General features: G+C 46.6%; 1 protein-coding gene across 1 annotated transcript in view; it reads left to right on the forward strand.

Moving 5' to 3' along the window:
- FRAS1 (Fraser extracellular matrix complex subunit 1) overlaps nt 1-25,986 on the forward strand; it is a 105,746-nt gene that overhangs the window by 32,207 nt on the left and 47,553 nt on the right. The window contains exons 3-19 of the mRNA XM_063158094.1: nt 82-189; nt 1,495-1,587; nt 2,758-2,917; nt 3,421-3,554; nt 6,007-6,090; nt 6,688-6,789; nt 6,885-7,076; nt 10,241-10,330; nt 11,110-11,257; nt 13,022-13,165; nt 13,449-13,583; nt 18,245-18,388; nt 19,677-19,817; nt 20,251-20,391; nt 21,167-21,340; nt 22,949-23,089; nt 24,593-24,736. Coding sequence (XP_063014164.1) covers nt 82-189; nt 1,495-1,587; nt 2,758-2,917; nt 3,421-3,554; nt 6,007-6,090; nt 6,688-6,789; nt 6,885-7,076; nt 10,241-10,330; nt 11,110-11,257; nt 13,022-13,165; nt 13,449-13,583; nt 18,245-18,388; nt 19,677-19,817; nt 20,251-20,391; nt 21,167-21,340; nt 22,949-23,089; nt 24,593-24,736 — 2,275 coding nt within the window. The remainder of the gene's footprint in view (nt 1-81; nt 190-1,494; nt 1,588-2,757; nt 2,918-3,420; nt 3,555-6,006; nt 6,091-6,687; nt 6,790-6,884; nt 7,077-10,240; nt 10,331-11,109; nt 11,258-13,021; nt 13,166-13,448; nt 13,584-18,244; nt 18,389-19,676; nt 19,818-20,250; nt 20,392-21,166; nt 21,341-22,948; nt 23,090-24,592; nt 24,737-25,986) is intronic.

The raw sequence follows: 25,986 nt of genomic DNA on the forward strand, positions 1-25,986 counted from the left end.
TCTGTGGAGCTATTTGAGAGGTGCTGTCAAGACAGGACGTGCCCTGTGCTGCATGGGCCTGGTTTCCAACTTGCTTTGCAGAATAACACCTCCTGGAAGCCGGATTCCTGCCAGGACTGCCGGTGCCGGAGCGGCGTTGTCACCTGCCAGCCTACAGTCTGCAGAGCCCCTCAGTGTGACTTCCAGAAGGTAAGGGCTGAGTGCCTGTGGCTGCCCAGAGCCAGGCACGGGCTCTGAGTCCCTGCACTCCTCCTTGGAGCGACAACACATCGTGGGGGAAGCCTTTGTCCCCTTGGCTGCAGCCAGAGGCTGGGTGTTGGAGCAGCTTGATCCCAAAGGAAGCCCCTGAACTGGGCTCCAGCCTCCCAGCATGAGCCTCCCTTCCTTTGGAGGTGGGGCTGGGGCTCCCTGGAAGGTGCAGATGGGCACTTTCCACTCTGCTGAGCAACAACAGAGCTGAGATTGTCTGTCCTCCAGTTTCTTCTTCCTCGTGATGGTTGCTGAGCTTTCCTTGTCTCCTGCTTGTTTTTGTCTGGGTCTTCGTTAATTGGCCATGGGATTGGCCTTGCATTAACATCTGGATTGCTGGGGTAGAGTGCACAAATAGCAGTGAAAAAGAGTGTTTTAAAGAGGCTGTCAGGATAATTATATGGCTTTGTGAAGCAGGTTAAAATGTTTTCCAATATGACAGCACTAATGAGGAAATAATTTTGATTCTTACTGGTTTTCCCCATTATTATTGCTGTGTATTGATTAAAGCTAGACTGAACGAGTAGGAATTTTTGTGCTAAAGAGGAGGGAGATCAAGTGCTGTCATGGCACATGTAATAATGAGTGCACTAGATAAAATGATAAAAATCAGATAAATGAAAAGGTAGCTACTTTAAAGCTCATAAAGGGAAATAGGTTTATAGTGTCAAGCGAATCTGTGTGACTCCTCGACATGGGCAATCTCCAAGATAAAATGTTTAAGTGTTCCAAAAACATCTGGTCATTTAAACATTGAAAAGGATCACCAAGGATCTCAGAAGAAAAAAATCCTTTCATGCTTCAAGGCTAAACCGCCAACAGAAAAGCAAGGTCAGAAATCATCGTCTTTCTCTATGGTTTATTTCTTATCTACTCATTATGAGATTTATGCAAATATGGCTGATCTTGTTTCAGCAACATCTGTCCCATGTTTCTCAGTGGCCTTTTAGTGAAGAACCTTGAGTTTTGTTTTTCATTCTTTGAAAACTGGTTCAGCTGAAGAATTCCCAGCTGTACTCTTGGGGGTGTAAATTCTGCTGTTATTTTGAGGGCACAATGTCAAACACACAAAGTGCTGTGCCACCTCTCAGAAAGGCAATGTAGTGCAGCAGCATTCTGTATTTCACCTGAAACCTCTCCTTTCTGAGCTGAGAGCACCAGGTCCAGCCAGGCCTCATGGCTTCACTTTCATTTTAGAGTCCCTGTTTGATGTCAGCTGCTTGTTGGAATCCTGTCTCTTTTCAGGGAGAAGTGCTCCAAATAGCCTCCAACAAGTGCTGCCCCCAGTGTGCCTCCCGAGCCGAAGGATTCTGCCAGCACGAGGGACAGATCCACAGCGTGAGTGCCCTGCCCCCTGCCTCATCAGGGACCATCCTTACCTGCTTTTAGCTCCCTGTTTGCTGCAGCCAGTGGAGGCTGCTGAGCTGCTGTGCAGGGGAAGGATGGATCTCTGCATTTGTATCCTGTCACTGCCAGGGAGTGGAATTTAGCAGGAGTTTGGTCAGCAGGGTTTGCAGTTGCTGAGCAGTTGTGTGTCCTGCGTGGCTTAATGGGAGAAATTCCCCTACTGATTCCTTCCCTTTGCTGTTTCTGTGCTTGGCTGAGGCAGTACAGTAACATCAGAAGGGGAGCAAAGCACAGAGAGCTTGACATATTAGCTGTGCTCAGAGAAGCTTTCCTCTCAGCAGCCACCTATGCTGCCAGAGATTGATTGCTGCTCTGCCACCTGGGTTCTGTGTTCTGTAATCCTGAATTATTCACAGAGCAGGTTCTGGGATGTGGTTTCACCCAGGGGGGCTGAAAGGCCAAAACAATCAGAATAAGTGTCTGGAGATGAGGAAAAAAATCAAGATTCATGGGTAGTAGTTAATGAATCATGTCAAACAACTGGCAAATGTAGAAAAATGACTTAACAGCAAACTCAAGTCCTATGTGTGGTCTCTTACAGACTTTTCTGTTTCACAAGAAGCAAGTCAGATCCAAACTCAAGAAATATGCTAAAATGCCCAGACATATTTGCAGGGCTGTGCATATTGGAGGGCTGTGCTCTCCACACCTGAGATGGATGTTGAAACCCTTTGTTCCAGCATGAGGCATGGCCAGCATGAAGCTGGTACAAGCTAAACAAAATCTGGAACAGGAGGGGTAGCATACGCATCCTCTTCTCGTGTTTCTTTGTGCCTGTCATTTGGTGGCACTGTGTTTTATCATAATACATTACATTTCTTCTTGTGCTATTTCTGCATTTTCCTGTGCTGTTCTCCTGCTGCAGCTTTTGTCTTTTGGTTCTTTTTGAGCCTGTTCTTTGGGCAAGCATCCCCACAAAAAAGATACGGATGTATTCGTACCTCAATTGCATTTCACATCCCAATCCTGCTGCCACGTGGTCAGAAAACCACTTTTTATCAGTGCCAAGCCTCATCCTGGAGAGAGGAGGAACTTGCAGGGGGACAAGGCTCATTTCCAGTTCTCACTGTGCCCTTGGTTGTGTTGTTGTGTTGTGTGCAGCACGGCACGCAGTGGGCCAGCTCGGCATGTGTGCGCTGCTCCTGCGCCCACGGGAAGGTGACCTGCAGCCCCAGGACCTGCCCAGCCCTCACCTGTGCCCAAGGGGAGCTGCAGGACACTGCCCAGGGCTCCTGCTGTCCCAGATGTGTGGGCCCTGGTGGTGAGTACTGTCTGAGCTCAGAACCTCCTTTTAACCCCAAATCTGGAAAGCTTTTCTGTTTTTGTGCAGTTTTGTTGGGGACACACTGTGAGAAATTCCCTTTCTCTCCTGCTGCCATCTTTACATTTTTAATGGCTTCACTCATGGGCCAAGAGGTGGGGGCAAGCTTTGAGCAGGGAGCAGATGTGCCTAATGTTGTCCTCATTTTGGAGATTAAAACAGGGAAAGAAACCTCAGGTATTCCCTGTGCACTTGGAGTGCAAGTTCCAGAAATGCTTCTTCAGCTGTTGGGTGCCTTTCCTTGTAGAGTCCCAGTGGGAGTGATGCATCCAGAGCTCTTAACGCACAAGCCCCTTGGAAACTGGGGGAATTGTTGCCCTCTTAACCTGCTTTGGCAGTTTGGAATTCTGAGATGCACAGGAGCTGTGTTTTAACTATGGGTGACAGAAAGGGATGAAAGGGCATTGGAAAATAAACCTCCTCCTTGTTTTCCTGTCCCTTAGAGCCTTGCTCCTTTGATGGCCGCGTGTTCCAGGATGGAGAGGGCTGGAGCCTGGGTCGGTGCTCCAGGTGTGTCTGCAGGGATGGTGCAGCTCAGTGCTCCACAGCTTCCTGCCAGCCTCTGCTCTGCAGCCAGGTCAGCACCCTCCAGCCTTCTGGGAATGCTCCTCAGCACCTCCCTTCCTGTGGGCAGCGTGCATTTCTCATGCTGGGGAACAAACCAGCAAGCAAAGCTTCTGGGTGACAAGTGGGTGGTTTGGAAAAGAGATATTTGCCCTGCAGAAATGTGTGGAGTGACGGTGAAGCCTGTGTGTCTGTTCCCTAATACTTTCTTTCCTCATCATTTCATTTTTATCATCCCTTTGCTGGTTAATTAGGCAAAAATTATGTATAAAGAAACTATTTGTTTCCACTCAAAAAAAATTGATCTGGAGTTGATCAGGAAATGTTTTTGTTTCTGTTGGGTGAAGGAATGAAAACACAAGATTTATAATGGGGTTTAACTTTACAAATTTCAATGTTTGGTTTGCAGCTGGAAAGCTTGATCTACAGATTTCATTACTTTTTTTTTTTTTTTTGTACAAGAACTCTAGAAGTGCATTTGAGAGTAGTCAACTGTGGGTGAAATTCCCCTTTTGCCTTCAGAAAAACAAGGCAACTTGAGCTGAAAGAAAAGTCTCAGAGCAGTGTTCCTTCTGTCTCTGTGTTTAGAAAACAACAAAACTGGGAAGAGAAGTTAGGCAACCTCACGGTTTTAGTCCAGTTAGGAGAGGAGGGACACTGCTGTGTCCAAGGTCTTTGCTGTGGACAAGTGATGAGTTTTTAGCATTTATGCAGGGATCAACACAGCCAAAACCCTACAAGACTCTACACAGCATTAACACAGGGTTAGGAAAGGCAGCAAACTGTTCACAGTACTCCGGACTCAGGGCAAATCACTTAGATTTTGGAATTCTTGTTGTTGTGTTGGAGGGTGTGACTGTGCTCTTTGGATCTTTTTCATGGGGCCCATGGTACCCTGGTTTTGGGCCCCTTGGTGTACTCCTTTGCAGCAGCATGCCTGGAACTGTTTCCCTGGAAATCCTTGTCTCTGACCTTGACTTTATGTTTTAGGGACTGCCATTTTCCAAGTATTTTTGATATATCCAATGATGAATCCAGGAGCTCCCTGAATGAGAACTCTTCACTGAGAAAATCAAAAGCAGTACTGACAAACCTTTTTCTCTATTGATGCATTTCCAGCTTTCTGTTACTGGACAGATGTTTGGACAATTAACACTTTTTTTTTTTTTTTTTTGATAGATGAAACCCCACCTGTTAGTGTGTGTGTATGTGTGTGTGTTAATTGTGTTTTGCTTTGTCCTGAGATATTCCATTAGTATTCATTTACAAAGTACTGTGCATTAAAAGGAATTTTTGCCTGCTTTAGATCCCTCCTTTCCCACTCCAAGTGGGCTGGCGTTACCTGCTGAACCATTGCACTAATGTTTAATCAGCTAATCATTAGGATGTAATTTATGGAATCAGGAGTGACTGGGTTGTTGCTGGGATGTATTTGAGAGTAATTGGGTAGCAGCATCCAAGTTAATGCAGCAGAAAGCCAGTTCTGATGGTGTTCCAGGCATTTCCTAATGTCCCACTGGAAGGGACATTAGCAGGGTGTGCAAAGAACCTGTTCTGATCTCAGCCAAACCAAAAATTTTCTTGCATGGGCCTTTATCTCTGTCCCTTCCTTTGTTCTCCACTCCACAAAAGCCAAGACAAAAATTCTCCCAGGATTAAACTCTCATCTTCCATCTTTCTGATAACTTTGCTCTTCCCTAGGAGCTGAGGGAGAAGAATGCCAAAAATTCCAGTTGCATGCCACCAAAATACACAAAAAAGGTCCTTTAACTCTGCTGGGAAATTTTGCTTGGTAACTTTTGTGCAAAGTCTTCCACTGTTTCTTTGGGAGCTCAGGGTTTGACTGATGAGCAGTGCTGTTCCCAGCTGTAGGATATACATGGACTGGGAGCAATGGAATTAGCCAGGTTTTGGATGGTTGGAGTTGAGGCACACAGGAAAATTAATATTGGTGTGAAGTGCCAGCATTTTCCAACATGATTTAAATCCATTGTAAAAAAAATTGAAATTGGAAAAATCCAGTTTTAAGCATAATTTAGCATCTGCACAGACAGTATGGATGGATTTAACTAAAACAGTGCAGATGCCTGAGAGGTGGTGAGTGTAAATCACACCTTCAAAACCTCAGAATGTGGCAATTCCAGAAAAAAAATTCTCTCATCCATCTCCTGCTTTATTGTCTTCCCTGCAAGCTGTATAATTATTTTTTTCCTCTATATACCTGAATGTAAACACTTTATGTCATGTGTATGAATTTATCTGCATCTCTCCATATATTCACACCTGCCATCTAAATAAGCACAGAAAATGAGGTGGTGAAAACATCTTTAAAGCCTTTTACTCTGCTCCTGTGGGGCCAAAATGAAGCCCTGAGTGGCAGAGGGTTATCCCATGGATGCTAAATGCCTGGAATTCCAAGCACTGATGTTCATGCTTTCTTTCCCTTGTCTCTGCCTTCTGTTTAGGAGGAAGTCATGGTTCTGCCTCCTGGAAAATGCTGCCCAGAATGTGTCCCCAAGCCCTGCTCGGTGTCGGGAAGAACGTTCCAGGTGACTTGTGACAAACCACACCAAAACCACTCCCAATTTTTGGCACATCTCTCTTTCCCTTCTCCCCAGCCTCTGACTTTGTGCCAGCACTGATAGCTTACTACAAACACTGCTTTTTTCCCTCCTGGCAAGGCAGGAGAGCTGAAAGAAATCAGGACTTGATAAGAATTTGCTGGCCAAAGCAGATGAGGCACTTTCCTTCTGCATTTGTTTTGAAGGAGGAAAGCAGAAAGCACTGGTGGTCAAAGTATTTATAGCTTTCATTGTGTCATCTGGAATTAATTGAGTGCATTATTTAATGTGTGTGGGATTTTCTGTCAATGATTCTTTTTGGCTAATAATAGTAGTTTAGGCCTCCCCAAAGCCACTAGCTTGCAATTAATGAGAAATACACATCCACAGTGTGATCTAGACCTCAGCCCCTCTCCTTCCTGTTTGCTGAGCACGTAGAGATCAGCATTTTCTAAGGAAAGTTTATTATCTGATACAGACATGCAGAAGGAGCCATCATATTTCATAAGCAGCTCAGGTTTCTGGAAGGAATTTGGTTGTTTTCCAAGAGTGTTTAACAGCTCTATCCATGTTCTTTTTCAACAGCACGGGGAGCAGTGGCAAAAAAATGCCTGCATTACGTGTGTGTGTCAGAGAGGGGAAGTCAGGTGTCTGAGGGAGACCTGTGGCTCTGTCACCTGTGAGGAGGTACTGAAAAATCACCCACCTCTGAGAGCCCAGCTGCACTTCTGCTGTGCCAGGGGCCTCAGAGAGCCCTGCTCACTTCTGGGTGCTGTTTCCAGGGGCAGAGCAAGGTGCAGCGCCCTGGGAAGTGCTGTGAGGAGTGTGTGTCTTCCAAAGGGAGCTGCTTGGATGGTGGCACCATCAGGTACCACGGGGAGATGTGGAACAGCACCCTCTGTGACTTCTGCATGTGCCAGGAGGGGGAAGTCACCTGCCAGGGAGCTGAGTGTGCCAAAGTGGAGTGTGCCAAGGTGAGAAAGGCTTTCTTCTCAAGGCTTGGGATCTTATTTTTTCCCCTCCCTTTTTTCTTGTTTCTCAACTTGAGGCACTTGAAGAACCAGCCATCGTTTTGTGCAATCCCCTCAAAAATATTTCACAGAGGATAGCAAACCTGGAATTTCCCATGCAAGTTTGCACAGTGGGCTTCCACTGTGAAGCAAATCCAGTTAATTTAACTTGGATTCCCTCCCATGCTGTGTCTGCTTGCTGTAGTGGAGGGTCAGACACACAGGGGATTCAGTGGTGATCACTGGACTTAACAGGAGCTGAACATGGGGAAAATGTGCAGGTCAGAGATGGTTTAAAGCCTAAGAAATGTTCCTTTTATCTTCATTCTGCATGCTGCAGTGGTCTTCAGGAAGGTAGTTGGACATGGAAGTCAGTGTTCTACTTTTCTTCATTTTTTCCATGTCACTCTCAGCATGGAAGTGAGGCTGGCAAGGTGTTTTATTCCCAGTGCTGTTTACTCCAAAACTAATACCCTCCCTGCCAGGTTATGTTATATTTGCTCTGCAGTGGATGTGCAAAATGCATTCGATAGGGTTGAATGCTTCCCCCACATGCTTTGAATTGGCTTTTTTTGTAGTGGGATAAGACTTCTGTGTTGTCTGTCACTGCACAGGCTGAGAGGATTGGTCATCCTGGAGAAGAGAACGCTTTGGGGTGACCTCATTGCAGTTTCCAGTACCTAAGGGGCTCCAAGAAACATGGAGAGACTTTTTGCAAGGGTCTGGAGTGACACAATAAGAGGTCATGTCTTCACACTGGCAGAACGTAGGTTTAAATTGGATATTTGGAACAAATCCTTCCTGTGAGGGTGCTGAGGCCCTGGCACAGGTTGCCCACAGAAGCTGTGGCTGCCCCATTCCTAGAAGTGTCCAGGGCCATTTGTCCCTTCCAGCCCAAACCTTTCAGTGTTTCTGTGATCTGTTTCAATTGGTGGGTTCTTACCTGTTTTATGCCTACGGCTCCACAGTGTCAGTGAGGAAAAGGGAAAGAATTGTGGCCTCCTGGGTTTTCTGCCTCAGTGGTGATGCTTTTCTGGTGACCCTGCCTGTGTGTGCTAACTCTTGAGCAGCAGCAGCAGCACCCTTGTGGTGTGTCTGAGGTCCAGCCAAAACCCAGCATAACGGTTTCACTGGATTAGCTTGTTTTAATGAGTGTTCAGAGGAGTAAAAACCCACACATGGGCTCCCAAATGGGACACAAAAGGGCGCATCAAGGCATAAAAGTGGATGTTCACCTGTGGCTGTGCCTTTGAAAGAGCCAAAATGCCCTGAGTGTGGGACCCAAAGTCACCCCTGGCGTGGTGCTGCTGCTGATCACGGGAACTGAAACTGCTCAGAGAGATTTTGCTGGATGAAAAGTCGTGGTTGCCATAAAATCTCGTGCACTGAGCGAGCTGCCTGCGTGCTCCTGGCTGTAAATTGGATCATTTACACTAATGATGATGGCCTGCTGTCATGGCTCAGTGGGGAGGATTAGTTAATATTCATGCTACATCTTGGGTACTGACAAAAAAAATCCACTGTTCAGAAAAGCCAGAGGTGTCTTGCAGAGCAACAGCTGGAGATGTTAACGTGTAGGTTCAAAACCCCTCAAGTCATGTTCAGTCCTGGTTTGCCTCAGTAGTGCAAGGTGTGCATTAATTAATTACAAGAAAATGTTTGCTCAGAAAACAATGCCATGTTTTCTTTCTCCTTTGTATTTTCCTTCTAAAGTTGCAGATCTGTTTGCTCAGGCACCTGCCTCAATAAACCAGAGCCAGTGTGAAGCCAGGAGCTCTTGGATTTCTCTCCTCACAAGGCACTATTAATTTCCTGGTCACATCCTCCTACTGGAAGTGTAATGAGGCCACAGATAGGAACTGCAAGCGGTTCAGCTCCAAACCCTTTCAAACAAACTCGCCCGGCAAAGTGTCCGTGGTGATTCTGACCTAATCCTCAAAAAACCATTTTCAGCAGGCTGTGAGCATGTTCTCCACCTGGAATATGATCAATCTCTCTGCAGCAAAGCCACATGTTATCTCCCACAGCCTCTCCCTTTTCTGAGCCTTGGCAGAGCAGCACAGCTGCATTTTTTTGGGGCTAGGCAAGCTGTGTTCCATGGATAGCTGCACCCAGTTTTCCTATAGCCTCTGTTTATGGATGTGGGTGGGGATGGCAGGGTTTACAGTACACAGCAGTGACATGAGATCCAAACCCTGCCAAAGGCATTTTGGAGTAATTGAAGAGCAGAAATGTATAGAAGCAGCAGGGAGAGATTTGGGCTGTGTGTGGTCCTCAGAGACTAGGAACCAGGTGGTTCCTCCTCTGTTTCCCTGCTCAGGAATGCCAGAGTGTGGCCTGGCTTAGGTGTTCTTCCTTGGTGACCCTAGCAATGACCAGTGCTGCTGCTGCCCTGTCTATGTCCCACACAAAGATTGAGTGTGCCAGTGTGGCATAGGGAAAATGATCCTGGAACAAACACCCAACTGGCATAAATCAGAAAAACTTACTGGTAATCCTGGAAACCAAAGCTGTTTCTTGTGAGCTATGTCCTCGTTCCCTAGGAAAAAGAAATCTCTCTCTTTTCTAAATATTCAGCTTCCACTTGGGCACAAAGAGTCGTAGTGAATTGGGGCACTTTATTCCTTTCTCCTGCTGCTAAATTCTTATCTTCAAACTGAAGTTATTTAAGTGGAATCTGCGGAGCTGTACAGTTGTGACAAAGAACAGGCTTTTTCCATCTGGGATAAATAGAGCATGTGCTTTGAAATTCTCTTGGGGAAGTAAAAGTAGAACATTGAAAAGGAAGGTAAGCCTCTATGCATTGAAGTCCTGAGGTTGGCCTGGTGAAATCCCAGTGATCCATGGGAGAAAGGGGGAGTATTTCTCTGCGGGATTTGAGGATGAGGTAATGGCCTTAGCGCTGAATTCCAAGGCCTTTCCTGGGGTTTATTCTGCAGCTGCAATATTGGCCAAGCACGTTTTCCAACCTCTGCCTACAGAGGTGAAGCGGGATAGGGAGAAGATAAGGTGAAATTAGATATTGGAGATTGCATTCCAGGGCAAGAGCTGTTCTGCCTCGGCATTCCACAGTGGTTTTGGCGGTGTTGATTCCGTTGGAATTGCTGCAACCTTTCTCTTCTTCACAGGGTGAAGAATTAATTCACTTAGAGGGGAAGTGCTGTCCTGAATGTATCTCCAGCCGTAGCGACTGTGTTTACAAAGAGCATACCAAAGCTGTGAGTACCCTTGTACAGGATTGCAGCAGGGAATAGTGAGTTCTGCTCACAAAGGTTTGGAGGGGCTGGCTCTCCCCCTCTGGTTCTGAGAAGGATATTATTTGCAAGTGTGGTAGCAAAATAATCCATTAATATAGTCTGCAGATTGCTTTTGCAGTTTGCAGAAACACTTGTGTGCATCTGCTGCAGAATTTCAGTTTTCCTTGGTCTCCTCTGCGCAGCTCAATCAATCATTTTCCTTTAATATTTAATATCCCTACTCAGAGGTTTCCTGCACATTTCATAATGATAGTTGATTTTAATCCTATCAAGCAGAAGCTACAGAGCTGGGGCAGTCTGTAGCTTTCTGCCAATGTATCCCACTGATTATAATCTTCACTGCAGCAGGAGCCCATTATTAATATTTTCAAGGAACTTCCCTCTGAAGTTAAAGAGAAAAGAGGGAACATTGATTTAAATATTAAGTTTAAATATTCCAGTAGTGGACTTTTCATTGCCCTCACTGATGAGGGCTGGAGCTGACAGCTGCTCCTTGCCAACAAAAGTGGGAAATAGGAAATTTAATGTTGTGTGGGGCTATTTTTTTAGACGCTGAGCCTTTCTTTGCTCAGATCCCTTTCTCTGCCCCAGGTGAGGTAAAACACTGAGGTGTGAGTTTTTTCCCAGTTGGTCGTGGCAGAAAAGCTTGGTGAGCGTTTGAAATACCTGCTGTCTCCTTTCTGTGCCGTTCAGCTGCCGGCCTGGCACAGGCGGCTTCCTGAAGGCCTGTTCTCCCGCAGGCCGCGCAGCGCTGGGCCGAGGGGCCGTGCCGCGAGTGCGAGTGCCGGGACGCGGCCGTGACCTGCTTCCAGCGCTCCTGCCTGCCCTGCCCACCGGGCAGCCGGCCCCGGGAGGCCAAGGGACACTGCTGCCCCCGCTGCCAGCCAGGTACGGAGCCCTGCCTGCTTCTGGAACCCCTGCTGCCCTCCTTCCTTCCCCCATCACCGCTCTCAGCCAGCCCCCAGTCTGCAGGCGCTGATTAACTCTACGGTTTAGCTCTTAGATAAGTTTGAGGCTCCCAGTGACTTCCCCTGAAATGTTTTGTCTTTTTTCTTCCACTGCTCCTTTCTTGAATCCCAGCGTGAGTTTTGGAGTTTATGGGCTCCTGATTATTTCTTGGGAGTGGGAAGAAAGACTGTGCGCACACTGTTAATGCCACAAGCTCACCCGAGACTGACTGGCTGCCAGTTAATAATTGTTTGGAAAGACTAGCCTAGCCTTGGCCTATATGATAATTTTGCCTATAAATTCCTTTTTCTCCAGGATATTGTCATTCCCTTGGATTTACATTTCATGGTTGGGAGGCTTTAGCTGTGGGTTGCTCGTTCTTTTTGGTAGCTCTTCTTGTTGCAGTCACATAACTTTGGTTTTATCAGGGTGCTCCAGTTAATGCTTTATCTTAGTAAAAAAGAAAATAGCTTCACAGTTTAATTGTGCTGGAGTGCCCGGGCACATTTGCCATCTTCTTGTTTTAAAGCTTTTTATTTGCTGCATGCTAATGGAAATGCAAAGCACTAGAGATAGAAAACTGAAGGAAACAGGCTTTAGAAAGTTCTGATGGAATTGTCCTGGATTTTTGAGACTAAACAGCATCTGCACAGGCTGCCGAGGAAGAGATAGATGATACAGTGTTCTCAGCACCTCTCCCTTCTCCTTATCAAGAATTGCCTCTGTCTGCTGGCTATCCTTGAAAAAGTGGTCATTTAGCTTCCATCATGGTAGCATGTTGGAAAACCTAGGCTTTGGAGTTGTGGTATTGGACATTCAGAGCCAAGCCTGCATTTTTGTGTCCTGAAAGGTAACTGACAGTTTCCCTCATCCAAACCTACTCTTTTCCCTCTGTGTTTCTTCTGTCTTGCAGTGGTGGGGGATGAGAAACAAATGCTAAGTGCAGCCTGCAGCAGTTTGATCTGTGAGCCCAGAACACCAGCCCCTGCTGCATCTGCTTCCATAAAGCCAGCAAAAATTGATTGCTGCTTCTCAGAGATGTGCTGGAAGGAAGAGGGCAGAGAGAACCCACTCCTTTTCAGCCAAGAGAAGGCAAAAAGCCCTGGGCACTGCTGTATTTATGTTAAAACCAGAAAATATTCCCTCTCACTGAGAACCTTTGGCTTGGAGCCTCTCTGAGAACACTTGGCTGGGAGCAGAGGGGCTTTTTTGTAGCTAGAGAAAAATTGTTCTGTTCTGAATCTCTCCACTTACCTGTGGCCAGGAGATCCTTCTGTGGTGCTGGGGCATCAAGGTTTTTGTGTAGGGGTAGCAGTCTGCCAGCTCTGCTGTGACCTGGCATGGACACAGAGTCATGACTTACTGCAGGGTTTGGCTTTAGGAGTCTCAAATTCAGGTTGCTTCGGGCGATTGATTCCTGGTGACTTACAATTTTCACTGCTGAGAAACCATGTGGACAGTGAATATCCCTTTAATCAACTGCCTAGAAAATCTGAGTCTCTATAATGGCTCATCACATACTGAATAGAGCAATAAAACATTTAGCCCCTTTGAAATAATCTAGTGTATAAAAACTCACTCCAAAGCTAGCACACCTTGCATCACCCAGGGAAACAAGCCGTGAATTTCACTTGGGTTTCAGAGTTGCTTTCTTTTGCTCCTTCCTGGCTGCCAACACTGCTCTGTGTGTTGCCCCTGTGCCAGGTGAGTGCCACCCAGACTGTGTGAGCTGCTCCCAGGCCTCTGATCGCTGTGACTCCTGCCGGGACCCCAGGAAGCTGCTGCAGGATGGGCGCTGCGTGGAGATGTGTGCAAGGGGCTTCTACCTGCACGGGGGGGCCTGCCTGGGTGAGTTCTGCAAGGGGCTGGACCCCCCTCCTCTGCTGCATGCTGTGCTTTGGGCTGTGGGATCCCATGGGCTCGTCCTGAACAGGTTGGGAAAGCATCCAGGCATGTGCTGTGCTGTATCCATGAGACTTTGGGAGGTTTCAGATGGAAGCAGAAGCAAATTCTTGAACTCTTGAGCTACAACGAGGCAAAATAATCTCATTTTGTCAGACCGGGGGGGGGGGTCCGTCTGCATCAGGGATTTGGGATTGATTTTCCTTCTCTCTTTCCTTTCTCCTGGCAGCCTGCAATGAAACCTGCTCAGCCTGCAGCAATGGATTTGAGTGCTCCTCATGCCTGGCACCTCTGCTGCTGAAGGACGGGCAGTGTGTGCCTTCCTGTGGGGAGGGCTACGTCCAGGATCAGCTCCTCTGCACAGGTACCTCCGAGGACAAGGGGCTGCAGCCCTCTGGGATGGCAAAGCAGCAGCAAAACTTTACCTGGGCTATGAGAACCCTCTCTCTTGAGGCATCTACTGTTGACATAGGTGTTAATGTTCACCCTTGAGTAAAGGAAGGAGTGAACAGAGAAACCAAGCCATGCAGGGTAACGTTGATCACTGCTTGGGGAAATATTCATGACAATTCCTCAGTGGATCGATTCTGTTGTGTGATTCTTTGACTTCAGTGCAGACTGCCTGTAAGTGCTCAGGATATGGTACTTTGATGTGTATGGAAAATTGCTTGCAGGGGTGGGGGATTGATAGAACTCAGGAAATACTTTCTGGGAAAGTTTCCTGCTTGGTTTTGCTGTTCACTCAGTCCATACCATGTGCTCTTCCTGGAAGTGCACTGAGCTCGTTGCTCTCAGGAAGCATTCTTACAAGGTAAATTGGTAGTTCTATAAAACACCGAGCGCTGTCTAAATAATTTTTCTTAGCAGTTGGAAAGACTGAGAATAAGATTGGAAAGTTAGCTTTCTCTTTGATGGGACTATGACAGTGCTTTTATGAGCTTCCCCGGCTCCTTTGAAATACTTTAAACTCTTCCCAAACTGTAAAGCAGCTGCTTTTTCATCATGGCAGTTTAATTGTTTTCTCTAAAATTAACACTTTTCTCATCTTGATGTTGGCCTTTTTAGAAGGCTTCTAATTATTTCTGCAGTTCTGATTCAGCAGAGGGGTGGAGCAAATGCTTAACTTCTGAGCCATCGCTTCAATTTCTTTGGAGCTAACCCTCCTGCTCAGAATTAAATACAGACTGAGGGCTTCTGGCACATTTCAGGGCAAAGGACTTTAGAGGGTAAGTCCAGCTTCCTTTTCTGAAGTGGCTTCCCTTGAAGAGCTGACTACTTGTTTCAGGTTGTGAAAGTCTGAAAAACCTCTGTCCTCCAGCAGCCACGACAGCCCAGGGCACCATTGTGGATGTATAAACAGACAAGAGAGAACCAGTCCAAAAGAATTTGTAGGCTTAAGTATCAAATAATCTTCTCCTTCATTTGGTTTTATTTTATCATTTCCTTTCCACCTGCTGGTGGTGGTTTAATTGGCAGTGCCCATGTACTGCTGAAGGGGTAGGGAAAGGCTAATGTTTCATTTTATTGCTGGTTTGTAGATTACTGATTGTACACTCCATCCAAATTTGTAGTCACGCATGCTTGTGGCTGAATGTTGCTGGGAAAATTTGTTCCTCTTTCCTCAAGGGAATTGAATCAATTTGCTTTAGTTCTGCATGGCTGCATTTTCTGCATAAAGTCAAACCAGTGGAGAAAGTCTTAAGTTTCAGATGCTGTCCGTAATTCATGGCCATTCACTCTTTTCCTTGTATCCTCTTTATTGCTGCAAATCTCTAATCAGATTGTCGAGATGGGCCTCAGACTGCTCCAAAAGATTTTCCTCATAATGGTATTAACATCTACAATAAGCATGTTCCAAAAGCACAGAAAGGATGAACTAGACTGTGTTAATTGCTGTAGCTCCAGTAAACTCCCTCTTGAGGAATTTGCTCTGGACTTGAAAGAGACTTAACACAAGGTTTCTTGCTCTAGCCTCTTGTTGGAACACTGTTGTCTGCATTGTAGAAAAACACAGTGAATTAGCCTTTCCTTTTGTTCATGTTTTATAACAGCTGGTTTAATTGAGTCTCTTTTGAATTTTTGATTACAGTTGTTTGATCTCTGCCCTATTTGAATCCTACACTGGGATTGTTTCCTGCCCCCATCCCTCCACTTGCTTTTGTGAAGAATTAAAACCATTAAGAGAAAGTAGAGTTGAGAATAAAAGGTAATAAGTTCAGTTATGTAGCAGTGGATTTAAAGTTCATGGTTGAGTTTGTGTCAGGCAGAGTGGTGGGCTCTCCCTTGGCAGAAACAGAACTCCCTTACCAAAGGCAAAGCAAAGGGAAGCAAAAATAAACTATGTCAGCATGGTAGAATGGAAGGGCTCAAAGGAGTCGCAGTGTTCAATGCTCTCACTGCATTTTTCTTACTTAATTATTTATGTTTTCAGGATTATTCAAAAGCCCAGGCAGAACTGGAGTGTTCCTGCTTTCATCTCCCAAAATGCCAATGTTGAAGTGTGTAACTTGACACTAACAGACCTGCTCGCTCTGGGGGCAAGGCACTTAGATTCCTGCTGCCTACATGTTGCTTTTCCCTGCTGTCCCTGGGCTGTGGGGGATGCTCCAGGATCCAGCACAGCTCAGCTGAGCTTGCCAAGCTCCCAGGGAGGAGTGCAGGGCAGAGGTGGCACAGATCCATGGCACCCCAAAGCCCAGCAGTGCCTTTGTATTCTTACTGGAATACCACTGGCATTGCCCTCCTGTTGTGGTCACACCTGGGAGGGTTTCAGGTGTTTGCAGAAGTTTGGTGAGCTACAAAAGAAGCCCCTACACATCCCAACTGGAAATAGCCAGGGGGGTGGAATCAGCTTCCTGGCTGCGCAGTCACTTCTGTTGATTTATTTTCACACAGCCACTTGGTTGCTGCAGGCAAAGATGTTTGAGCTGACAGTGGCTCGTGGAATGCTTCCATTTCCCCCCTGTTCTTTCTGTGGAGCTGGTGCCTGGCTGCTTGGGTGAGGAGCAGCTGCTGAGCCTGGCAAGGATCCAGTGCTGAGGGAGCCAGGGATTCTGGAGTCAGGGTGTGTAATCACAGAATCAGGGAACCACAGAATGGTTTGGGTTGGAAGAGACTGTAAAGATTATTGTGTTTCAACTCCTCTGCTGTGGACACTTATCTCTATCCCAGGTTGTTCAGAGCTCCATCCAATCTGGCCTTAAGCACTTCCAGGGATGGGGCAGCCACAGCTTCTCTGGTCAGCCTGTGCCAGGGCCTCACCCCCTCACAGGGCTTTGCCAAGGGCCAGCAAGAGCTAACAGGGAACTGTTCAAAAACACAGCCAGGCTGCCAGCAGGGAAAAGTGCCTCCTGGAAAGGAGCAGCACATCTAGGGAGGAATTGAGAGCTTTGCAAATGGCTGTGAATGTTCAGATGTGCTGACATACTGAGGCAGGTTAACAGGCAGGGGTCCCAGCTGTGCACTGGGAAGTCTGCAATTAAAAGATCCAAGTCCTGGCACCCACTCTTTAAAAAACATGTTGAAAGTTAGAGTGAGCTCAGAGAGGAGCAATACAGGTCTGGAAGGTGAAGTGAGGACATTTCACTGCTTAGAAATTACAGCATGAACTCATACTCTGCAGTCAACTTTGAGAAATCATCCAAGCTGGAATGAGATGCAGGTTTTGTATCAGCAAGGGAAATTATCGACTGGAGCAGGAACTGTGCTCAAGCTTTGCCTTGGGATGGGATGGTTGGTGTTTGTGTGTTGGGATTGTGAGAGGAGGATCCTACCCAGTACAGGATGCCCAGGGTCCTTTTGAGACATCCCTCACATTGGGGTGCTCAGGAACCAGAGGAGCCACAGCATTCTGGAAAGATCAGGAAGGAGGTGCAGGGAAAGAAGATGCAGGAGGGTGAGAAGGACGAGAGCAAGCAGCTAATCAGGACAAGGAAAGGGAAAATAAACCAGGGTGGAAGTGTGGAGAAGGAGCATCCAGAATGCCCAAGGACCAAGGGCATGAGCTCAAATGTCCTGTGTCTTGCCGCCTGAACACTCCCTGTTCTAACCCCAGGTGTTCAGTTCCCTCTGTGGGAGATGGAGCTGATAGCTCTCCCCTGCCTAGGGCAGCAGGGAAATCCCCTGGGATGGGATGCTGTGCCCCTCTGTGCCATAGGACTCATGTATAATGTGCTCTCAGTGCTGTGGATGAGCTGCTGCTGTGCCTGCACGTCCCTGCATTGCGCTGATGCTGCTCACACATGAGTTTTTCTTGGGTGGCTGCAACTTCAGGGCAGTGTTGGCAGGACAAACATCAAGAAGTTCCCTTTTCTCCCACCTGCCACAGACTGGGAGCACAAGCATTGGAACATATTTGGGTGTAATTGAGGAAAATAAAAAACCAAACAACCTTAACAGCTTCAAGAATTGTAATTTGCGCTGTTCCTGCAACACTGGTAGCACAGGATTTGATAGGAGTCTGTGTCCCATATTTTCCCCAGGAATTACTCAGGCTGAGCACATGAGGTTTCCTCATAAGTCAGTTCCTTCTGCACCTGAAAGGACAGCAGGAGTTGTTTCTAGAAGCAGGCTGGCTTGCTTTGCTTTCTGCCAAACCTTGACTGCAGCCCTGCAGCACAATTCTGTGCTTGTGCCTGGAGCTCAGTTACTGTCAGCAGCCACCCCGAGCATCTGAGTTTTAAGGAGCCTCTGATGGGATCTCTTCCTATTTCCCTTTGTGCTCCAGGGACTTTAGAGTGTTCCAGCACTCCTCCTGGGGTGGGAACAGCTGCACCATCTTCTCTGCTCTGTGCTGCTGCCATATTCCAAAACGTACAAAACACAGCGGGGAGTTATCCTGCTGGGATGGCTTGGATGAAAGATTCCAACCTCAGAGCAGCAGTGGGTTGTGTTGGTTATTTTTCATCTTCTGTAGCAGTGAAAGGCTGAGCACGCCTGAGAGGAAGGGCAGTGTTGCAGGCCCTGGGCTGGAAGGAGCTGCTTGGAGGGGGTTGTTGGCTAATCCTGCGCTTCTCTCCCCTGCAGCCTGCCATGAGTCCTGCTCCTCGTGCTGGGGAGCTGCTGAGAGCCACTGCCTGTCCTGCAGGGACCCATCACACGTGCTCCAAGCTGGGCTCTGCCTGGCCAGCTGTGCCCAGGGGTTCTTCCCAAAGGATGGTGTCTGCACTGGTAAATACCTGTGAGAGGAGTGCTCTGCGCAAGCAGCAATCAATATTTCATTTTGCTGTGCAGCAGCTGGGGCTTTATTCATGTCTGACAAGCCATCTGCACCCTGAGCATTCATAGGGGATGAGGGAAGCTGCTGTTTGTTTGTGAGATTATTAATTCATTTGCACTAATCAGATGCTGTAAGGTTTGAGGGGTTTTTCCTTGCTGAACAGCTTGAAAAACTGGGCTCTTTCTGAGGGCTTGACAAATCCATTTGTCTGTGGAAAGAAAAATGGCCTTTGCCAGCAGCTTTCTGTAAATTTAATTATAATTCAGCATCACAGTAACTAATACCTGCACAGCAGATGTGCCTTGGGAGATGGGAAGGTTTGCTGGGAAAAAGGGAGAAGAGGTGGCTAGAGGGGATTAAAAGACATAAGTCAAACAGATCCTGAAAGGGAGAGAAAAAGATCTCAGATAAGGAACCTGGCATTTGCCACATGGATTCCAGTCCAATCTGGATTGCTGTTGGCAGCCACCTCCAGCTGCTTGGGAGGACTGTCCATGGTCAGTCAGGGCTTGTTGGGCTTCAGGTGTGTGGCTCACACAGGTGTGTCTGGGCTACAGCTCAATAGAGAGAGCTTAAAAGCTGGAACATGGTGGCAAAATTGTTGCTGTTTGTGCTTATTCTCAAGGACCAGATTCCCCTTCATTTTGGTCAGTGTTTGTACCAGGCAGCTTTATTCACCTATGTTTTAATTGTGCAGGCTTGAAATCTTACAGCTGAAAATAATTTAGGCTGAAAAGGAAATTTAGCTTAGGTTTGGTTCTTATTGCCAGTGGTTTCTCAAAATCCCACAGTTGTTTCTTGAAGCCTCTGAGAGTCAGATCTTTCACCTTCTACCAAAACCCATACATTTTGATACCCAGCTGGAGAGCTGCTTTGTCTAGTGAAAAGAAACAGAAATTGGTTAAGTAAAATGCTTGACTCTTCTAAAACTCCAGCAGCATATTGCCTTAGGAAAGCCAGAGTTCCATGGACATCAGGTCAGTTCACTTCAGAGCTGATTGCCTAGGACAATGTATGGACCACAGGAATTGATAAGAAAAATTATCATGCTGGAGTTCAGCTGCATTTTCCCACTTTGAAGAGAAGGTGGAGGGGGAAAATTACCATTTTTTAAAATCACCTTTCCCCCCCCCCCTTCCTTCCTGAACGGTCTGGTAACTGCTGCTTGTGAAAATGTATGGGGTGCTTTCTATCCATGGGGAGAGGCTGATGGCTTTGCTGTTCTTCTTCTCGTGGCAGCTTGTGGCCAGTTCTGTGAGAGGTGCTCTCCAGAGGCAGGCAGGTGTGTGAGCTGTGCTGCAGGGAAGCTGCTGCACCAGGGGGAGTGCCTCCCTCAGTGCCCACACGGACATTTCCCCAGCAGCACTGGAAGGTGTACAGGTAAGAGGGGTATTTTTGCAGGTAAGAGGGGTATTTTTGACCTTTTCTAAGCTCTCGGGGCATCCTCCTTGTGTTGTCTGCTCTTCCTCAGTCATGGGGAAGGAATTTTGAGAGCGCAGAAATGGGAGTGGGGACAGGGAATTTGACTTTTTTTGGTTGTTTTCTTTGGTTCCCTTGTGATGGATTGTCTCAAATAACCTCTCTTCCTTGCCAAACATGCTGAGGTACACATTCAAAACATCGTGTGAGTGAGAGTAATTACTGGTAGTACTTATTAATACATGGGCACTTCTGCTCTCATTAGTTCACCTAGCTGAGTCTGACTCCAGCTGGGAGTTTTCTGCAGCTGGAGAAGGCTGTAGTCAGCAGCAGCACCACTCTGAAGGAGTGGAAATGGGAATTTTCAGCTCTGTGTGCTCTGTTTCTCTGTCAGCTTGTCACGCTTCATGCTCCACATGCCAGGGACCTCTGGCCACTCACTGCACCTCCTGTTCCTTCCCTCTGGCCCTACGCCAGGGCCAGTGCCTGGAAAGCTGTGGAGAGGGCTTTTACCAGGATCACAGCATCTGCAAGGGTAAGCTCTGCACTTTGGATAAGTTCCCCAGCTGCTGTAAACCAAGTTTTGTTTTTCCTGTATCCTGTGCTGAACCAGTCAATGCTTGATTCCTGCCTTTACTGCTGATTGTTTTCTGCTTTGAAAAAAAGTGAATTTTCCCACATACTTTCTGATTTCACACCCCCAGGATTTAGTGATTTCTGGGACTATTTTTTTTTCCCTTCTCTGTGTACATTGCTGAAATAAATGTACATTGCTCCCAGGTTTTTTTCAACACGATTTAAGAGGTGGGTGAAATTCCACATATACCTGGTATGAAACTCCACATATACCTGATATGAAATTCCACATATTTGTGATATGAAATTCCACACATATCTGGCTGATTTGCAAAGACTGAGGTCATCTTTGCAGTAGTGGGAAAAGAGAAAATTGGAAAGGTGAATTTCTGTTTTGTGTGAGCCCTTCACATGAAGGGCTTTTCTCCTGTCATTTCTTGCTGTCCCTCCTAATGAGATTGAGCTCACTGTAGCAGTTCCAGAAATTAAAGAGAATTGGCTGTCTGTGGCCCAGGGCTGCAGTTTATTATTTGTTCACCAGCTTTGCTCAGGAAAAGAGCTGCTCCTTGGAGGTGGGGGGGAGCAATGTCAAAGTGTTTTTCTCAAATCCTGTTCTGTTGTAGAGAGCAGGACCACATGCTGCTGAGACTTGTCTGTTGGGTCTCTGGGAAGCTGTCCATGCCCTTCTCCCTGGGAAAGCTGTGGCTCTGATGGCTCTGTCCCCCTGTGCCCAGGTTGCCACCCATCCTGCCGCTCCTGCACCGGCCCGGGGTCCGCGCAGTGCCTGCAGTGCCGGGCACCCCAGGATGTCCTGCAGCCTCACCTGCCTGGGGAAGGAGCTCTCCATGGCCTTTGCCTGCCCCTCTGCCCATCCCATTTCCATGTGGACAGCACAGGAGTCTGCAGAGGTGAGAGGAGCTGGTCAGAGCCCTGGGGTTTGGGTGTTATGGGGGAGCTTGTAGAGCATTTGATTTGTATAGCCCTGTGCTTGCCTCCTGACTGTCATGATTGTTTAAACTCTGTAACTTTCAAAATGACACATCCTAGTGCTTTTGAGGGAAAATGTAATCTACATAAGTCTCCTGACTAAAGGACTCAGGTACTTTCTTTTTGAATGCCTGTGTTCAAGCCTGCACAGCTCAGCTCCTTTCCATTGAAGCTGAGTATGTGATTTTTAGCACTGACTTACTTTGAAGCAGGATCAACCCTTAAATCCTTTTCAAAAAAGACTGAGCTTTCTCCTTCTTAGCCCTTGGAGCAGGTCAAGACATCCCACAGCAGTCTTTTCTTTTGAGGAAGCTCTTCTGCTACATGCCCTGCAGCACAACTGCCATTTCAGCCACTCTCCTGAAATACCAACTAGGAAGCTTTTCCATGAAGGCTGGACTTTGGAAAAGGGGGTGATGGGATGTACACTGGGGATATGTGTGGTATCCCACCAGTCAGAGAGATAGTGACTGAAGTAAAGTAGTAGTAATAGCAATAGTAACAACTCTACAGGTGACTGTTTCTTCCTGTTAGGAAAAAACTATCTGTAAAAGTGGACGTAATTTAAAATCCAGGTTTTTTGGTTTATAGTGCTTTGAAAAGCAAACTCACAACATTGTGCAGAACAGAAGTATGTTTGTATACTTATATATATATATACATAATACATAATCATATACATATACATAGGGCAAAATGCTGGTTTTGTAGAGTCATAGAATGGCCTGGGTTGGAAGGGAGCCCTAAAGATCTCCCTGGCTGCCAGCTAAGTGTAATTGTATAAATTACTTTGTTTCATTTAATTTCCTCTGTCCAGCCCTGTGTAGTTGTATAAATTACTTTATTTCATTTAATTTGCTCTGTCCAGCCCTGTGTCGTTGTATAAATTACTTTATTTCATTAATTTGCTCTGTCCAGCCCTGTGTCTTGTCTCCCCAGAGTCCAGAGGTCTGCGTTCAACACACACAGTAGAACCTGTAGCCTCCAGCCACTCTAATAAGTGTGAGGTTTTTGGCTAGTGAGTTTATGTATTTATTTAATCAGATGGCTTGGCTGAAGATGGTTTGGTTTAGGGCCAGTTCCAGGAAAGAAATGCAGTTTTTAACTGCTCTCCTCCTTCTTGCTGGGCCATCCTTGTGGTGAGTGTTTGTTGCAGGTGGCCAGTCCACCTCTGTGGGTGTTTGCTCCAGAATGGATGATAACTGTGCAGTGATAGGAAACCCTGCCTGGAGTGGCTGCAGGGTGATAACAGAAGGTGACTTCAGCAGCTGGTGAGTTTGCAGAACCCCAGAGCTCTTCCAGGGAGGACAAGAGCTTCACATGGTGTTGGGCAGCTCAGCTTTGCATTTCAGTGGGTGCAAAGACATATCAAATCTGCAGCTGTCTCTGCTTGCCCCTTATCTTAAGGAACTGCTCTCTACTTTGCTCTCCTTCCTACCTCTCCCAAGCATATTTTGAGGCAGTAAGGGGCGAAATAAGGCGGAATTAACGTGGCTTTCTGTGTGTTGCTGTGTCTCCCTGTGCTGCAGAGTGCCACTCCTCCTGTGCAGGCTGCGTGGGGAATTCCTCCCAGGACTGCACAGCCTGCCCGGCTCCTCGCGTGCTGCTGCAGGGCAGGTGCCTCCCCTCGTGTCCTGAGGGGCTCTTCAGCCACAGGAACCGCTGCTCCCGTGAGTGCACCTGCAGTTACAGAGGCTGTAATTCCTCTGAGGGTGTTTAGGTATTTTCAGTCCGATTTCAGGGAATGGAATCTCCTCCTAATGGGAGAGAGAACGTCTGCCGCTATAGCGTGTGAAATGAAACGGCGCGGACACGCGGCTCTCCAGGGTTAAAAAGAGGGAAGTTGAATTTCTTACTCCAACATTTATAGATTTCTAAAAGTGACAGTGGATTGGGGGATGACAGTGCCACCTCTCCAATGGCACTGGACAAACCAGCAGTCTCCATAAAAGAATTTCTTCTCCATAAAAGAATGCAAAACAATAAGTTATTTACATAAAGTGTGTGAGAAAGTTCGTTTCAAGAATGTAAACATCAGAAGGCTTAGAAAATCTTAAAAAACTAGGGCAACAGACATGCACGTGGAATCATAAATTGCAATAAGTTTTTCTCCTCAGGGCTGTTTCCCTGAAGATATTTTGTGCTTGATTTCAGGGTGGTGTTCCTAGCTTGTGTGCTGTGGAAAAAAACTCTTTAATGGACAACACCAAAAACATAAAATGCTTTTATTTGGCAAAGCCTCAGATTTAGAGAGAAAAACCTTTCCTAAAAAGTCCATTGCTCTATTTATTTAATTTATTCAGCCAAGGACCAACTCTATAAATAGATTTATTTGGCAGGCCATTGTAAAGATTCATCAGTTCTGAGGTGTGCACTGTCACCTTAGAGCTGAGGTAACTGCTGAGTGCTGCTTTATGCCGTTTCAGGCTTATAAAAATGTCTTAGAAACAAAATTTTGGTGTCAGGAAAGTGCCGTCTTGCAAGCTGTGTCCTTTTATTCCTAAAGAACTTTGAAAGTAGCTTTTAAGAATTTTTTACTGACTGGTAGCCGTAGTGTTTTTATCTCCCTCAGATCTGTAGCATGGAAATCTGACATCTGTCATTAAAGCTGGGAGGATACAAAAGCAGCCCATGAAATATTTTTGAGTGCTCTTAAGCCACTTTCTCTGCCATGTCTTTGTTGAGCTTTTGGCAGACAGAAGTGGCTAATGAGCTGGCAGGGCATTCCTGCTTCAGAGGTTTCAGTTTGGGAGGGCTTGGTGGAAAAACCATTCCCCAGTTTTCCTCTCATGCATATCAAGCACCACAGTGATGTTGACAGAGTCCCGAGAGAAGTTTAATTTATCTCCCCTGTGCGTCCCACTCTGGTTTTTTATATGCACAAGCATATGCTGGAGGGAGGAATAACAGGGCCAACCCATCTCTCTCTCTCTTTTATGTTGTGTCTTGATCTATACCTTGATTAATGCAGGGAACAAATCACTGACAACCCATTTCTCACCTTGTTTATTCAAAATGAGCCTTCCAAGCCACAACCCTGCAGTCCCTGGTGCCATGAGACCACTTTGTGCCCATGTTTTGTGGGAACAAATGATGGTGGGAGCTGGTTTTTGGAAAGGGAGGGGAGAGGGTTCACCAGTAGCCTAACCAGGAGTGTTGATTCTCTCCCTCAGCCTGTCACCCATCCTGCAAGACATGCCATGGCCCCTCTGACTGGGAATGCTCCACCTGCCACCCCCATGCCACTCTGGATGGTGGCAGGTGCAGGACAGGCTGCAAGGAGGAGCAGTACCTCAACCTGGTGGGCTACTGTGTGGGTGAGTCAGGGCAGCTGCTGGGGCATGAGCTGTCTGTGCCATTGAACTGCTGCTGCACACTGCCAGCAAAGCTGCTTGGGTCCTGCTCAGAGCTTCAGGAGAAGGAGCTAAGTTGGAATTTGTGATCCAAAGAAGCAGCTGATGGGGCCCTAAAGAAAAGCTGGCGCAGCAAGAGTTGCTGTGTGGATTTTTGGGAGGTAATAGGATTTCTGGATGGGGGTTGTGCTGTGTGGGTGCTCACTGCCTGCACTTAAGCCCATCATCTGAAACCACTGATTGCATTTATCTGTTTAAAAAGAAAAATCGCTTTTAATCCGTCCCACAGACACGTATAAACATATCCTGGGAACTGCTCCAACCATTTCTGAGCTTTATCAAGCCTTTTCTTTTTTCTTTATCAGAAAAAGCTACGGTGTGTGAGGCTTAATCCAGGCTGAACAGTTCCAAATGAGATAAGGAATCCTAAGAAAAGGGAAAAATGCATTAGGAGTAATAAATATATCCATTGAGAGGCTATTGTTCTCAGTTTAATATGATTTCCCTTCACAGAGCCTTCTCTGCTGAACATCTATGTCCTGGATGTTTTTAAATGAAAGACTTGCTCTCCACAGCTTAATTCTATGAACCATTTCTTCATCTCCCTTTTAAACAACAGTGACTGTTTTGTCTGCAGGGACAAAAAGAGCAGGAAAAGAAAGTGTGTGAGGAGCAGGAAACTATCCTAAAAGTACTGTACAGCTCCTTAGGAATTCAGGCTGGGGAATCAAGATAGAGCCAGATAACTGCAAACTGGAAATAATTCAGCATTTCAGTGTAAAGAGGTGTCTCTGTCCTGTACAATTTTGGGGGATACAGTGGTACTTACTAATGTCCTGGCATGTGAGAGTTCTGTATTTCTTCCACCTTATTTCCCCATTAATTTGCATTATGATTCCTATGAAAGAAGTCCTGTGGAAAAGTGGCCTTCCCCTGTGAATTGTATTGGGAAAACCTAGTGCCATTTATCATCAGTCAGCACTCTTTCTGAGGAGGATTTATTCTTTCATTATCCCTTTGTTTGGTGTCATCGACCAGTTCTCCTGCTCCCCAATCCCAGTGATCATCAGGGAGATGTCCCAGGAACTAGAAGCAGTGTGGAGGGCATTCCTTGTGGCATGGGAACCTGCAGTGTCCAGGTGTTTCTTTGTCCCGCAGAAACTGTGAGAACCCTTGCAGAGCAACATAACTGAGGTTTTTCACCTTGACCAAAA

Source organism: Melospiza melodia, chromosome 5 (assembly GCF_035770615.1).
Source record: "Melospiza melodia melodia isolate bMelMel2 chromosome 5, bMelMel2.pri, whole genome shotgun sequence".
In the NCBI taxonomy this organism is placed as follows: Eukaryota; Metazoa; Chordata; class Aves; order Passeriformes; family Passerellidae; genus Melospiza; species Melospiza melodia.